Source organism: Cetorhinus maximus, chromosome 5, assembly GCF_964194155.1.
Source record: "Cetorhinus maximus chromosome 5, sCetMax3.hap1.1, whole genome shotgun sequence".
Taxonomy (NCBI): domain Eukaryota; kingdom Metazoa; phylum Chordata; class Chondrichthyes; order Lamniformes; family Cetorhinidae; genus Cetorhinus; species Cetorhinus maximus.
Window position 1 is genome coordinate 39102204 of NC_135883.1, and position 17379 is coordinate 39119582.

Sequence of the window (17379 nt, forward strand, 5' to 3'; positions counted from 1 at the left end):
AATTTCAATCTGTGCCACAAGCTCATTTACCTTATTTCGTATACTGCGTGCATTCAGATACAACACCTTCAGTCCTGTATTTCCCGTCCCCCTTCTCATTGTTGTCCCTTTAACTGATGTGCTTGAAGTTAGATTCCTAGCCCTTTCCAAACACTCTGTCCTATTTTGTGTTCTGGAGACTTTAATAGCCTCTCCTGGGCTCTCCTTTCTTTTCTGTTTTTTCATAATTTTCCATGAAGTTGAATCCACCGCCCCACATGCTAACCTGCTGCTTTGTTTCCCATTAGTCATACTTCTTGGAGTTTTACCCTTCCCTTCCCCCCCCACTTTCTAGTTTAAAGTCCTGTTGACCATCCTATTTACCCTTTTCGTTAGAACATTGGTCCCAGATCGGTTCAGGTGGAGACCATCCTAACGGTACAGATCCCTCCTGTTCCAATACTGATGCGAGTGCCCCACGAAATGGAACCCCTCTTTCCCGCACCACTCCTTTAGCCACGTGTTTACTTCCCTTATTCTCGCGTCCCTATGCCAATTTGTACGTGGCTCGGGTAGTAATCCGGAGATTATAACCCTTGAGGACCCGTTCTTTAATTTAGTTCCTAGTTCCTGATAATCCCCAAACAGGTCCTCTTTCCTAGTCTTACCTATGTTATTGTCCCGACGTGGACCACAACAACTGGATCCTTCCCCCTCTCTCTCCAATATCCTTTCAAGCCGGTCAGAGATGTCCCTCACCCTGGCACCGGGCAGACAACATGCCATGCGGGACTCTCGATCCTGCTTACAAAGGATGCTATCAATTCCCCTAATTATAGAATCCCCTACAACTACCACTTGTCTTTTTGCTCCCTCCTCTTGAATGGCCTCCTGTGCCATGGTGTCGTGGTCAGCTGGCTCATCCTCCCTACAGCCCTGTTCCTCATCCACACAGGGAGCAAGTACCTCGTACCTGTTGGACAAGGTCAAGAGCTGAGGCTCCTCTATTCCTGAACACAGGATCCCTCTACCTGCCTCACTTGCAGTCACACCCTGCTGACCCTGATCACTGACCGAATTTGAGGTACTTAATCTATCGGGTGTGACCGCCTCCTGAAACAAAGCGTCCAGGAAACTCTCCCCCTCCCGGATGTGCTGCAGCGACCGGAGCTCAGACTCCAGCTCATCAATTCTGAGCCAGAGTTCCTCCAGCAACCAACACTTGCTGCAGATATGGTCACTGCGGCTCGCAATGGGATCTGCCAGTTCCCACATCATACAGCTACAGCACATCACCTGCCCAGCTATCTCTACTTAGTTAATTAATTTATTAATTAGCTTTGCAGTGTTTTTTTTCAAATTTGGTGCAGATTTCCTACCCACCAATCAGGTCACAGCTTTCCTGTGACGTCACTTTTTCAGTTTTGGCTTCAGTTACTCTGTGCCCCGAGGTCACCGCTCCGGTGCTCCTCCCTCCGAGTCTGCTCCCTGGAGACAAGGCCGCGAATCCCCGAGGTAAGCTAGATATGTCAAGAGATTAGTGCAATTTACCTGGTTTCCTTTGACACCTCCATTTCCTTTGTCACCCTGAAAGAAAACAGGTTGAACTTATGTGAAAACTTTATATTTCTCACTTGATATAAGCAAACTAAAAGTTATGAACCATTTCAGCATTCAGTTTCATCTGTATCACGTAGAATATAACTAGAATTTATCAGAATCAAAAGAAGTACTGATAGAAAGAATGCCGTGAAAAAACCTCAATATCATTGCTGAATCTTCATTTTTTGATATGAAATATTTAAAAAATAATCCTAAACAGTATCCTTTTGTAAAAACAGTTTGTTTTATAACAAATTCTATTACTCTCAGACACTATTGAGGCCACACAATTAAATTTTAGTTCAGAATAGATTAATTTGTTTTATAATAATATTTATCTTCCTTTGATCATGACTTTTTTTCATTCCAAACAAATCATGTTTTGTAAGTCACTGTATAATTTCTTGAAACAATAATTACAGAAGAATATTGGCACATTGGGGATGGTGCTTCAAATGGGGCCTAGGAACGTAAGACCATAGGAACAGTAAGCCATCCAGCCTTTTGACCCTGTTCTACCATTAAGTTAGATTGTGGCTGATCTGTGCTTTACTTCCATATACCTACCTTGGTTCCAGAACCTTTAACATTCTTGCTTAGTAAAAGTGTATAAATTTCCATTTTGAAATTTTCTATTGATTAGCCTCAACCATTCTCAACCTGTTGGGAATGGATGTCAAACAGCTATATCAAGTTTATTGTAGATAGAGACATCAAGGCCAGGATTTTTTGGATGGTAGGGTTTTTTTGTGATAAATCACTTTATTTTAGTTATGTAAGCCTTATCATCAAATAAATGACTGTTCCCATAACTGAACCGTCATTCGGAGGGTCAAGGTCCCTGATAATTTACAGTTTAACAGTTGGACAAGGTTGTGGAATACAGTGAAGAGTTAGGCATGTCCGAGAGTTGATGCTACTTCTTCTTGGGCAGGACAATTTTGAAGAGTTCGTACACAACGTAGGCTGTACCCGCAACAGTGGTTAGCCTGTAGAGCATGGCATCCATCACACTGCCTTTTAAGTGGACCAGCATCCGATTGTCTGCCTGGAATATCTTCTGCTTCTCAGGAACTCTATTCTCCACTCGCCTATGGATCGCAGTGCTGAAGGTTCGCTGTGAAAGGTCCTGCACTCCCAAGCTGCTCAAGTCGCTCTAACTTCCCGCAAGGACAAACACCAGACCACAATGCACCACCTGTCCCTACTCCAATGAGTGTTAACTGGCTGCAGGTGGGACTTCCTCCTGAGTGAGCTGCCAGCCAATCTGATTGAGATAGGCTAATTATCTAATATTTGTTGCACCCAGATGCAGTTTTTTCTTTATTCTTTCATGGGATGTGGCAATCACTAGCAAGGTCAGGTCAGCATTTGTTGCCCATCCCTAATTGCCTTTGAACTGAGTGCCATTTCAGGGGACAGTCAGCTACATTACTGTGGATCTGGAGTCACGCATAGGCTAGGCTAAGCCAGGCCAGCTAAGGATGGCAGCTTCCTTCCTTAAGGAACATGAGTAAACCAAATGATTGTCTCTTGGACATTATCACTAGCTTTCAGCTCCAGATTTTATAACTGAATTTAAATTCCACCAGCTGCCGTGATGGGATTTGAACCCATATCTCCAGATCATTAACCTGGTCCTTTGGAATACTAATCCAGCAACATTACCACCATCTCCCCCAGCTGAGCAGAGATCCAAACACATGTTCAGCTGTGAATCTAGAATTATTGTTTTTAAGCTCTTTTGAAACTCTTTCGAGTTATCAACAGTCACAGATTGCAACTCTTTCGAGTACAATCACAGTTCTTGGTTTCCGGGAGTGGGACATGAACCCACAACCCTTAAGCTCTTTTGAATATAAGCATATAATTTACTTATCATAACTAACTAATCAGCTAGACTCACTGGTAATGCACTCGGCTTTGAATCATAAGGTTCTAAGTTCAAACTCCACTGCAGGCGTTCAGCCCATTAAGAAAAAGAGCAAATAGTTTACTCCACCTGAATTGGGGATTCAAATAGGTACGCAGGCAACATTTTTAGGATTTATGTGTAATTACTTTAGATAAATTGAATTTTGAGTTCAAAATGGATCATGAAGTGCATTACATACTTGTGGATGAGCCAGAAGAAATCCTGTTTGCATTTATTCACACTCTAATTTACCCACTGTGCACAACAGTTGCGAACGTATAACTCTTCGTATCACTGGCCAGGATTTTACAGGCCCTCCGCCCGCTGGGATATTACGGTCTCATGGAGCTAAACGGAGATTTAATTGGCTCGCTGCATCTCTCCTTTTGTCTAACTTACCATAACCTTTTCCTTAGCCCTGTACCTGCTTAAAGACTGTTAAATTTTTAACATCTTTGAGTTCTAATGCAAGTCAGCAGCCCGAAATTTTAGTTAAGTTTCTCTCTTCACAGATGCTGCCTGACGTGCTGAGTATTTTCCACTATTTACTGCTTGTTTTCAAGATCTACCTCATTGATTAAAAAATAGAATAGAGGGGGATAACCTAAGTTCGGGAAACCAGGATGTGGAAACGGTTTGGGTAGAGATGAGAAATAGTAAAGGCAAGAACTCACCTGTGGGAGTCATGTACAGGCCTCCTAATAGTAACCACGTGGTAGGGTGGAGCATAAAGGAAAAATAGTGGGAGCTTGTTAGAAAGGCACGGCGATAATCATGGGAGATTTTAATCTACATATAGATTGGAAAAGTCAGATGGGCAAAGATAGCATTGATGAAGAGTTCATAGAATGTTTTTGGGATAATTTCTTGGAACAGCATGTTCCAGCGCCAACCAGAGCGCAGGCTATACTAAACCTGGTATTGTGCAACGAGATGGGATTAATTAATGATCTCATAGTGAAAGCGCCCCTAGGTAGCAGCGACCATAATATGATTGAATTTTACATTCAGTTTAAGGGAGAGCGGAGTGGGTCCGAGACCATGAAGGACTTCACCCTAGGGTCTTAAAAGAAGCGGCTAGCGAGTTAGTTGATACATTGGTTTTAATTTTCCAAAACTCCCTAGGTTGAGGGAAGTCCCATCAGATTGGAAGATAGTAGATATAACTCTACTATTCAAAAAGGGAGGGAGATGGAAAGCGGGAAACTACTGGCCAGTTAGCATAACATCTGTCATAGGGAAAATGTTAGAAGCTATTTTTAAATAAATTATAGCAGGGCACTTGGATAAGTTCAAGATAATCAGACAGAGTCAACATGGCTTTGTGAAATGTTTACCCAACTTATTGGAATTCTTTGAGGAAGTAACATGTGCTGTGGATAAAGGGGAACTGGTGGATGTACTATACTTAGATTTCCAGAAGGCATTTGACAAAGTGCCACATCAGAGGGTATTGCATAAAATAAAAGCTCATAGTATAGTGGGTAACATATTGGCATGGATAGAAGATTAGCTGGCTAACAGGAAGCAGAGAGTAGGCATACTTGGGTCTTTTTCAGGTTGGCAAGATGTAACGAGTGGTGTGCCACAGGGATTAGTGCTTGAACCTCAACTGTTCACAATTTATATAAATGACTTGGATGAAGGGATGGATGGGATGGTTACCAAATTTGCTGATGACACAAAGATAGGTAGGAAAGTAAGTTGTGAAGAGGACATAAGGAGGCTACAAAAAGATATATATAGGTTAAGTGAGTGGGCAAAGATCTGGCAAATGGAGTATAATGTGGGAAAATGTAAATTGTTCATTTTGGCAAAAGAATAAAAGAGAAGCATATTATCTAAATGGTGAGGGATTGCAGAGCTCTGAGATGCAGAGGGATCTCGGTGTTTTAGTGTATGAATCACTAAAGGCTCGTATGCAGGTACAGCAAATAATTAGGAATGCTAATGGAATGTTACCATTTATTGCGAGGGGAATTGAATACTAAAGTAGGGAGGTTATGTTTCAGTTACACAGAGCACTTGTGAGACCACATCTGGAGTACTGTGTACAGTTTTGGTCACCTTATTTAAAGAAGGATGTAAATGCATTGGAAGCAGTTCAAACAGGGTTTACCAGATTAATACCTGGAACGGGCGGGTTGTCTTATGAGGAAAGGTTGGACATCTAAGCTTGTATCTGCTGGAGTTTAGAAGAGGAAGAGGCAACTTGATAGAATCATATAAGATCCTGAGGGGTCACGACAGGATAGATGTGGAGAGGATCTAGAACTAGGGGTCACTGTTTAAAAATAAGGGTTGCCCATTTAAAACGGAGATGAGACAAAACTTTTTCTCTCAGTGGGTCTTGAGTCTTTGGAACCCTCTTCTTGAAAAGGTGGTGGAAGAAAAGTCTTTGAATATTTTTAAGGCAGAGGTGGATAGATTATTGGTAAGCAAGGGGGTGATAGGTTATCGAGGGTAGGTGGAGGTGGGATTCAGATTTGAGGTTACTATCAGACCAGCCATGATCTTATTGAATGGCAGAGCAGTCTCGAGGGGCCAAATGGCCTACTCCTGCTCCTTGTTCGGGTGTTCTTTAAACAGACAAATCATTTTCAACTTAGAAACATAAATAATAAAAGCTGCAGACATATCTGAAAGATCTTTGTGAAAGCTTAATCTTGCTAACATTCTTTCCATCCTTCTACCTTTCTGCCCAGTCTCTAAATGAACTGACTGCAGATGAACAAACAGCAATTCTGTTCCAGGCTTTTACGAAAGTTGGCCTGTGAGATGTACAACAGTAATCCATGGAAAATATTCTCCTTTAACTTTTTCCTCCTTTTTGAAGAGGCAATTGGCTTCCACATGTGCAGTGGGAAAGCCAGACCGGGAGAATGAAACATAGCTACTTAATCAGGTTAGCGGTCCAGTGGAGGCTGGCCCCATTGAATTATATTCCAACAAGGAGCCAGTGCCTTCAGGACAATGGAGGATATGGGTGAGAGAGAAAAGTGATGATCATACAGGTGATTTGACATGTTCACTTCAGTTTGCCAGGAAACTATCCCAAATGAAACAAAACTGCCACAACTCATGCTGAAAGGAAATAGGACCAACTGCAACTCTAAGGAAAATACAATAAATTGCTGTTATGTGGATCAGGAATGAGATGGTTTCAGTAATTGATCTGTTTAGCAATGACATTTGTAGTTATGAAGCCTTCATGTTGAAAGTATTAGTTAGCACCAGGGAAACATTTGAAACTTTAAAAAAATGCTCATAGCTGTAGTCTGAAACTATCCAACCAATTTTTTTAAAAAATGGCCTTCCCTCCATCGTAAGGTCAGAAGTAGGGATATTCACCAATGATTGCTGAGTTCAATTCCATTTGCAACGCCTTAGAAAATGAGGCAGTCTATGCTTGCATGCAACATGACCTGGACAGCATTCATGCTTGGGCTAATAAGTATAAGTAATATTCGTGCCACACAAGTATCAGGCAATGATCATCTCCAACAACAGAGTCTAGCCATCTCCCCATGACATTCAACACCGCTGCTATTGCTGAATGTCCCACCATCAATATCCTGAACTTAACTTGATCAGCCACATAAATAATGTGCCTCCAAGAGTGGTTCAGAGGTAGGGGTATTCTACAGCAAATGACTCACATCCTTTCCTCCACCTAAAGGCACAAGTGGGGAGCGTGATGGAATACTCTCCATTTGCCTGGATGATTGCACCTCCAACAACACACAAGAAGCTTGACAACATCCAGGATAAAATGATATGCTTGATTGTCACTCTATCAACCACCTTAAACCTTCACACCCTCCATTGCCAATGCACCGTGGCTGCAGTCTGTATCATCAAGATGCACTACAGAAATTTGGAAAGGCTTCTTTGGCAGCACGTCTGAAGCCTGCGACCTCTAAAAGGACATGGGCAGCAGATGCATGGGAGCACTGTACCCTGCAAATTCCCCTCCAAACCACGAACTTCCTGACTTGGAGCTGTATCATTGCTCCTCATCGTCGCTGAGTGAAAATCCTGGAACTACCTATTTAACAGCACTGTGGGAGTACATTTACCACATCGATTGTTGCGGCTTAAGAAGGCGGCACACCACCACCTCCTCAAGGGCAATTAGGGATGGGAAATAAATCTAGCCTTGACAGCAATGCCCACATCCCCAGAATTAATTAAAAAATGCTGTTTGGAAAGGTACAATAATGTGAAAATGCTATTTTAATTCTTCATGTCTCATCTCTCATATCGTGTCACAATGAAAAACAGGCAACACTGAAAAGAAGACACTGGTGATATTGCAGCTGGTATGCCATATAGACAGTTTTCATTTAACATGGATACTTCTAATGACATTAATCATTTTAATGACATAATTTATGGTATAACAACTCATTGGAAACCATGGAATATGGCTGGGATTCTGTCGCTGTCAATTGCCACAACTGACATGCAACTCAGCCCCTTTAATTATCAAGCCAGGCATTCTGTGATTTGTATTTCACACCTCCTAACTGTACGTTCTCTGTATGTACTTGCAATAAAACATTTCAACATTTAGATGATTCTACAAAATCTTGTAACTCTACTATTGCATTACAGATGGACTGGAACACTTTAGAAATCTACAACTTTCTCCAAGTATAGGAACATTGGGCGGAATTATCCGGACCTATCAGCAGGGGTTTTGTGGCCGGCGAGAGTGGAAAAGCATCGTAATTTTTCTAACCCTACCGCTATGTCTAGGTGCATCTCCAACATCTGCAGCAGTGGCGGAGGCAGCCTGCTGACTGATTTGCCCTGTTGTCTTTGATGACTTTGGCCGGCGTCCTCTAGAAGGTTGAGATCTGGAGGGCCCTGACCTGCTTAGGGTGCCCTGCTGTGGGGTAGGTACACCCGCCTTGGCCTGTACAGCTGGAGGTGATGGGGTCACAGGCAGAAGGGATTGGGTAAGGCTGGACACTGTTGGAGTCACCTGAGTGGATGGTCCTGGGGTCTCCAGGTGCTGGTCCTCCTCCCTGTGGGTGCCCGAGGGCCCCTCCCTGACTCCCTGAGTAGAAGGGGCTCCTGGAGGGAAGTCAAGATGCCCCCCCCACTCTCACTTAACCACTGATAGATCCCACCAATGTCTATAGCAATGCAGTGCAGATCTGAGCACAAATCCAGCAGGATCTGCTGGACCAAGGTCTCCAAGGCAGTCGCCACCTTTCCCATGGAGACCTCAAGGTGCTCGCATGTCGAAGCCACAACATCAGAGAGAACGTGGACGGACTCCTCCATTCCTTGCTCTGATCTGTTGACTGTCTCTCGCAACTCTGCCTGATTTTCTGTTGCCTGTTGTTGCATCTCCAGCATGTGTGACATGGCTGTTTCCAGAGGCTCATCATCAAATTCAGACTCAGCGGGTGCCTGATCTCCGGCAGTCCTCTGATTGCCAGACACCAGGGCTGTCACTGCCTTCAACTGCTGTGGAGATGTGTCCGTGAGGTATTCCCTAGAATGTGACTCCGAATCTACTCTATAACTATGACCCACCGGGGTGTGTATCTCTGAGCTGGTGGGGGGTGCAGGTGAACGCAATGGTGGATCTTCTTCAAATGGCTCCTCAGCATCCTCTTCTGAGGTGGCCTGGGACTTCGACTTATGTTGGACTGGTGGTCTGTCTGGACCTGCTGGTGCCTTTAAGAGAGAGCAGATAGATTTAGTTCATGAAGAAGCTGAATACAACATTGCATGTCACTCACTGAGAATGTCAGAATGTGATCAACTCATGGCAGGCTCAGCTGTATTGGCTTGCTGGGAGAGGCTGATCTTGCCTTCCCCATAGGAGCGATCCCTGTCCTCACCCGTCTACTTGGCAGCGTTCTCCTTGAATTTGGATAGCTCCAGGATGTCAGCCGTCCCTCCTCCAGTCTGGGATCTCTCCCTCTTGTTGTGGGCAAGCTTGACCTGCATGAAGACAAATGGATGGAATGTGATGAGAAGAGATAGAGGAGAGGTTGGGAAGCAAGCATGCTTACTTGTGTGTGCTGAGCCCTTCCCAGTAAGGGCTGAGGATGGAGTGTGTGTAGCATTATAGATGAGGTGCTTGTGATGTTAAAGTGTCCGTGAGACAGTCAGTGCTCGTGTGTCCCCTGCTAACATTATGTGAGATCCCTGAGCAGTGTAACCCTTTGAGTGCATGATGCCAATATGAGTGTGTGAGATTGGAGTGAGCTGAAAGTTGACTTACCCTAGCAGAGCGGATGAAATCATTCATCCTCGTTTCTCAGGCAGATCTGACGAGCTGACCTCTCTTGCAACTGCCTCCCGGGCCAGCGAGGTGAGGCTGGTGGGCCTCCTGGAACCAGCTCTTGGGGAGAAGGCATCCGGTGCTTGTGGACTCCATGGATGAGGGCCTCAATGGAGTCATTACTGAACTTTGGTGCAGCTTTCTTTTAGGATGCTGCCATATCGAGATGTCTCCTCCACACAGCTGGCTGGAGAGAGTGAATATGTGTGTTCGGGTGGCATTTAAATATGGTGCCTGGACCGTCAACCCCATTAGGTAACAGCGGGGTGAACGAATCAGTTCCCACCCCACCATGTGATCTGGAGAGCCACTCGTCCATGCATAATTAATGAGGTGCTGAGTGTGAAATCAGGTGTGAGTTCCCGCCACGATCCCCAGTGGGAAACATGCCGCAAAACCCACCCACCACCATACTTACGGTGGAATTTTCCCAGATTTGCACTAAATGCGGTAGAGGGCGAGCAAAATGGCATCCTACCCACCGATGGCGATGGTGGGTTTTTGCGCCATATTGTCCCAAACCTGCCTCATTATTTATGCATTCCCGGGAAACACGCCGTTTCCATGGCTCTCATTCGCCCTCCCACCATCACCCCGCCGATCTCCTGCTGCACGAGAGACCTGGCCAGCAAAGGAAAAAAGAGTGTAGCCCCCGCTTCAACGACGGATCCCTTGAGCAACTGCTGGATGCTGTGAAGGCCCACTGGGATTTCCTGTACCCCCGCTCTGGCCACATGATGGGCAGCAACGCAGCTTGCGAATGCCCTTCAGAAGAGGACAGCCACCCAGTGCTACAAGAAGATGAATGATCTCCTCCATTCCACCAGGGTAAGTCACACTTTTCATCACTCTCAACTCGCATACTCACAAACCCATCACATATCCACAGAGCCCTCACTTACTGCTAGTTCAAGGGACATCACTCTCTCACACACACCTGCTTTGTCCTTAGCCATGGGACCACTCACCACCTGCACAGGCCAGGTCTCATCTGGCCCAGCAGGTGTCCTGATACACTCTCCCCATCTCTATTCATGCAGGACAACTAGCACACAACAGGAGGGAAGGGTCGCAGGCAGGTGGGGGAATGACGGAGTTTAAGGTCCTTATGGACTTTGAGAACAGAGCCATCCCGCTGGCCGGCGATGATCGGGACCAGTCCTGTGCTGACGGTGAGGTTGGCGCTGCTCTACCAAGTGAGGATCCAGCAGTGCAACATCCATCAGACAACCATGCTGTGAGTAACGTGTTCCGTGCCACAGGCCACTGCCATGCACTAATTATCTCCCCTTGCTTTCGCAGGCCCATCACTCCAAGAGCCGATGGAGTCCATGGCCCAGGGCCTCCAAGCCAGTTCAGAAGGGACATCCAAAAGGGAACCGGAATGCACCCCCCCCTACAAGTTCCACACCCTCCCCCAGCGCAGAGACACACACCTTGGTGAGACCTAGCTTTACAGTAGGCACGGGATCACATACTGGTGAGCACAGTGCACAGTCTGATCCACAGCAGGTGGCGGCAGGGACTTCCCAGGTCCCCAGCATTTGGAGAGCTGCTGGAGGCCAGGAACCTGTTGAGTCTGAGTCAGATGACGAGCCTCTGGACTCGGTCATGTCAGAGTTGCTGGAGCTGCAAAGGCAAGCTATCAGGAAGGGATGTCTGCTGCGCTCCTCAGATTGCAAGGCACGATGGAGGAATCCTTCCAACTTCTGGCTGTGGCGATAGCGCTGGCATTGCAACGCACCGGGGTCAACTCTGGCTGGATGGTGACCGCCATGGAGACCTTGGTCCAGGACGTCGCTCCCGCACTGCTGCATGGGCTTAACTCCATCACTGATGCCATAGTTGGCCTCCAGCAGTGTGTACATGAGCGGGGTGCTGGGTAGCTCGATCTCACTCCAGCCACCCCTTCCCCTCATGGAGTCAGCCAGGGGGCCTGAAGCACCCATAGGGAGGACGATCAGCATGTGCACACCCCAGGATCATCCACCCAGGGTGACTCCGGGAGTGTCCGGCCCATCCGAATCCCCTCTTCCTGTGACCTCCGCAGCTCCAGCTTCACAGGCCGAGGCGGGTGCCACTGCCACACAGCAGGGCCACGATTGCAGGCTGGGGCCCTCCAAGTTTCTGCCCTCCAGAGGATGCGCACCAAAGCCAGCACAGACAGTGCGTCGCAGTCAGCAGGCTGCCTCCACCTCAGCTGTGGATGTCCGTGGAGGACCAAGATGTAGCGGCAGGGTTAGGGCAGTTAAGGAAATGTAGTTGCATAGCCTGGGCATGGGTGTTGGTCACTCGTACAGACTGTTCACTATTGTCAATAAACTCCTAAGAACGTCTCCCTGCCTGTGGCTCCTTATTCTGGTGAGCAGTGTTCTTGTCACTCGGATGTGAAACCTTTCTGCACAAGATAAAAGGCAGGTGTCTCAGTCCAGGGCCTCTTCCCTGTGCTCTGTGAAGCCTTCAGACCACAGTTATGGTCCGGCCTCACACCCCCTGGAAACATTACTGATGCCTGCTCCTCGGTGGTGCTGGTCATTGCTGCTAGAATATAGTGGGCAGGTGCCACAGAGCTCTCGCATTCTCTCTGCGTGCTCTCAGCACCCTTAAGGTGGGCCTGGCCCCCATCGCACCAGCGTCTGCGACCATTGATGCTGTGCACCAGTTCCTGAAGGGCTCGGGTGGTGAAGGCAGATACAACATTGGATCCGTCTAAAGTTTCATGGCTGTGTCTCTATGATATGACCCTGATCATGGAGTGCAAGCAAGCTGCCCTCGGCCAGACAGGAGTCAGACATTCACAGAGGTTATGTGAAGATTCATGGAGTGTCCTCACTGCATGTTGTTATCATCCTCCAGTGATTGAGTGACTATTAGGGCCTCCACTGCGTCTCCATGACAGGAGCATTCTCACAGAGGCTTTTGGCTCTGCCGTAAGCCAGACTGGAGTCAAACGTTCACAGCTGTGATGTGAGGATCTATGTGGGCACCTCACTGCATGTTGTCTCCACAAATCTGGGAGCTATGAAGGCCTCCTGAGCGTGCCTGACTCAGTCTCCTTGGATAAGGAAGACAGCAGTGGGGATGAGGATGAGGAGGTCCTCGTGGTGACAATGACGGGGATTAGGCTCTCGCAATGGCTAGATGAGTCAGGCACGCTCAGGAGGCCTTCATAGCTCCCAGATTTGTGGAGACAACATGCAGTGCCAGGTTGTAAAGGGCGCAGCAGACGATGATGATGATGTGTGAACCCTCTGTGGACTATATTGCAGGGCACCGCCAGACCGGTCCAGGCACTGGAACTGAATCTTCAACATCCCAGTGATCTGCTCCATCAAGTTGCAAGCTGCAGCATGAGCTTCATTATACCGTTGCTCTGCTGCAGTCTGAGGCTGCCACATGGCCTACCCTGGTCCCCAAGGAGCCATCCCTGCAGCCTGGAAGACTGCAGGGATCTGTGAGCGGCTGAGGATGTAAGCATCATGCACACTCCCTGCAAATCGTGCACACACATGCAGGATGTATTTCTTGTGGTCGCATACCAGCTGCACATTCAGTGAATGGAAGCCCTTGCAGTTGACATGGTCCACCGTGTGTAGCGATGGAGTCCTGAGCGCCACATGGGTGCAGTCGATTGCACCCTGCACCTGTGGGAATCCCGAGATCTGGGTGAATCCAATGGCCCTTGCATCCTGGCTGTTCCCGTCCCGGGCGAAATGCATAAAGTTGTGTGCCCTTGAGAAGATGGCATCTGTGACTTCATGGATGCATTTGTGGGTGGCAGCTTGTGAGATCACCTGTGGAACCCTGAAAGAAGCCACTAGCATAGAAACTGTGACAGCCACTGGCAGTGGATGCCCTCCATTGGCGCCAAGTCCTGCAGTAAGTGGCAGATGTGACCGACCAGGTCTCTAGACATGCGCAGTCATTGTCGACACCAGTTCTCGGTCATCTGCAGGTATGACAGGCGGTGTCTGTAGACCCTGGGTGTTGCTAGGTGCCAACCAGCCACAGCTCGCTATCGCTCCTGGACAGTGCATGTGGGAGCCCCATTAGCCCCTCCTTCCTGAGGCTCCTGCCTTTGCACGGCCAGGAGCCTCAGTCGCTCTCTCCTCCGTCTTCATCACTTTCTGTAGGCTATCAGGCATACAGCTAGGTCACCAGGATCCATGATCCTGACGTGGTCCTCCTGCAGCATGAAAGAGAGACAGAGACATGGTTAGCATGGGTGTACTTAGCATCCTTTCCTGGCCCTGTGTGACTGCCCCTTAACGCTTCCCAGGAAGTGCTGGCCACCTCTTGGATAGATAGCCACAGATGAGTGTGCTACATGGCTGCCCTGTCAACCTGCGACATGGGGGACACTGGTCCAAACTGGCATGCTGAGATTGCAAGGGGCTGTGAGTGCCTCCAGCAGTGACTGCTACATGGCCAGCGTTGGCGAGGAGATTGTACAACTTATGCAGTCCAACTGCTGAGCGGTCCAGTAAAGTGGTTGCAGGCTCACAGTCTGTGCCAGGGTGGTGGGAGTAAGGTCTGGAAGGCTTGGTGGCACGTTGGTGCCTCCGCATTGCTTGTGTGGGCAGGCAGGCTAGGAGCCCGACTCCAATCATATCACTGTGGCTGATCATCCCGCTGTTGCAGAGAGATGGTCAGTTTATACAGGTGTCCCTACTTCGTGGCCACTTCCCTCACCTACCCTGCCCCCCACCTCAATTGCTTGAGCATGGGATCTAATACCAGGGTACCAGCTGCTCCCAGGCAACTCCACCCAGAGTACAGTCATCGCTGGGGCCAGGCAGCAGTTGCCCCTGGACACCACCCCGCACCCTGCCCTGAGTACAGTTGCCTCCGGTGTCAGGCGGCAGTTGCCCCCGGACATCACATCCCCCCACCCCGAGTGCGGTCACCTCCGGGGCCCAGGCGGCACTTCATCCCGGCCCCCTGGCACCCCTGATGCCTGCAGATCAACAGGTAGCCCTGGCGAGCTGTGGAAAACGATGCTGTTCACTCACCTCAGTTCCCCCAAAGTGAAGGCTACCAAGTGCATGTCGTCTGTGTGCTGTTGTGAAACACATCGACGTGCTTTCCCGCTGATGTGGACAGATGATCTGGTAGGGTCCAGAGCCTGGTGGGATGGCCTTTTAATGAGTTGCTGATGTATTACAATGAGTTCCCCGCTGACCGTTGGTGGGAAACGCAGCCCGCCATTGGCGGGCTGAGCGGATGATTGCGACCTCTCTTCCCGCCATTATGAACCAGATCACACCATATTGTCTACACCTGCCACCTATCACTCCTGCTACCAGTGAGCGTGTAAAATTCTGCTCTTAGTCTCAAAAATGGAACGTTCCACCCATTATAAACTCCTTAAATGATTTATTACCATACAAACCGTAAATTTAAGGCTGCATGACAACAGCATTGTCATTTTATATATCCCCTAATAAAAGTATTAACAGTACATAAAATTTAATCTACAATGATTCGGGAACAGAGTAACGCCTGGTATTTTCACGTGCTTTAGTAATACTTTGACAGAAAGGAAATATTTTCTAAAGTGGGTATTACTTGTCAGTGTCAGTGGTGAATTTCTCTATGCACTTGACATGTTGGCCCAAATCTTCCAGTATCTGTATCATTGAAACAGCAGCTTAAGTTGGGAGATGCGCATCAGGACCCCACAGAAATTCTGAAGCACACACATGTGCTGTAATTGCCCATGAAGTTTAGACCATAAGACCATAAGACATAGGAGCATAAATTAGGCCATTCGGCCCATCGAGTCTGCTCCGCCATTCAATCATGGCTGATAAGTTTCTCAACCTCATTCTCCCGCCTTCTCCTCATAACCTTTGATCCCCTTATCAATCAAGTACCTATCTATCTCGGTCTTAAATACACTCAATGACCTGGCCTCCACAGCCTTCTGTGGCAATGAATTCCATAGATTCACCACTCTCTGGCTAAAGAAGTTTCTCCTCATCTCTGTTCTAAAAGGTCTTCCCTTTACTCTGAGGCTGTGCCCTCGGGTCCTAGTCTCTCCTACTAATGGAAACATCTTCCCCACGTCCACTCTATCCAGGCCTTTCAGTATTCTGTAAGTTTCAATCAGATCCCCCCTCATCCTTCTAAACTCCATCGAGTAAGGACCCAGAGTCCTCAAACGTTCCTCATATGTTAAGCGTTTCATTCCTGGGATCATTCTCGTGTACCTCCTCTGGACCCTCTCCAGGGCCAACACATCTTTCCTGAGATACGGGCACAAAATTGCTCACAATATTCTAAATGTGGTCTGACCAGAGCCTTATAAAACCTCAGCAGCACATCCCTGCTTTTATATTCTAGTCCTCTCGAAATAAATGCCAACATTGCATTTGCCTTCCGAACTACTGACTCAACCTGCAAGTTAACCTTAAGAGAATCCTGGACTAGGACTCCCAAGTCCCTTTGCACTCCAGATTTCTGAATTCTCTCCCCATTAAGAAAATAGTCTATGCCTCTATTCTTCCTACCAAAGTGCATGACCTCACACTTCCCCACATTGTATTCCATCTGCCACTTCTTTGCCCATTCTCCTAACCTGTCCAAATCCTTCTGCAGCCTCCCTGCCTCCTCAATACTACCTGTCCCTCCACCTATCTTTGTATCATCTGCAAACTTAGCCAGGATGCCCTCAGTTCCTTCATCTAGATGATTAATGTATAAAGTGAAAAGTTGTGGTCCCAACACTGACCCTTGTGGAACTCCACTAGTCACCAGCCGCCATCCTGAGAAGAACCCCCTTATCCCCACTCTCTGCCTCCTGCCAGACAGTCAATCTTCTATCCATGCTAGTACCTTGCTTCTAACACCACGGGCTCTTATCTTACTGAGCAGCCTCCTGTGCGGCACCTTGTCAAAGGCCTTCTGGAAGTCCAAGTAGATAACATCCATTGGCTCTCCATTGCCTAACCTGCTCGTTACCTCCTCAAAGAATTCTAACAGATTTGTCAGGCATGACCTCCCCTTGATGAAACCATGCTGACTTTGCCCTATTTTACCATGCACTTCCAAGTATTCTGAAATCTCATCCTTAATAATGGACTCTAAAATCTTACCGACCGAGGCCAGGCTAATCGGCCTGTAATTTCCTGTCTTTTGCCTCACTCCCTTCTTAAACAAGGGGGTTACATTAGTGATTTTCCAGTCCTCTGGGACCCTCCCTGACTCCAGTGATTCCTGAAAGATCACCACTAACGCCTCCACTATCTCTTCAGCTATCTCCTTCAGAACTCTGGGGTGTAATCCATCTGGTCCAGGTGGTTTATCCACCTTCAGACCTTCAGTTTTCCTAGCACCTTCTCCTTGGTAATGGCCACCATACTCACCTCTGCCCCCCGACTCTCTTGAACTTTGGGGATGTTACTCGTGTCTTCCACCATGAAGACTGACGCAAAGTACTTATTCAGTTCCTCCACCATTTCTTTGTTCCCCACTACTACTTCTCCAGCGTCATTTTCCAGCGGCCCAATGTCCACTTTTGCCTCTCTCTTACCCTTTATATATCTAAAAAAAACTCTTGCAATCTTCTTTTATA

The 17379-nt window shown here is 47.6% G+C and overlaps 1 protein-coding gene across 1 annotated transcript in view; it reads right to left on the minus strand.

Annotated features, from left to right (window-relative positions):
* LOC144680613 (uncharacterized) overlaps window positions 1-17379 on the minus strand; it is a 447610-nt gene that overhangs the window by 98284 nt on the left and 331947 nt on the right. Inside the window, exon 24 of the mRNA XM_078541787.1 lies at window positions 1531-1566. Within this exon, the coding sequence (XP_078397913.1) occupies window positions 1531-1566 (36 nt within the window). The remainder of the gene's footprint in view (window positions 1-1530; window positions 1567-17379) is intronic.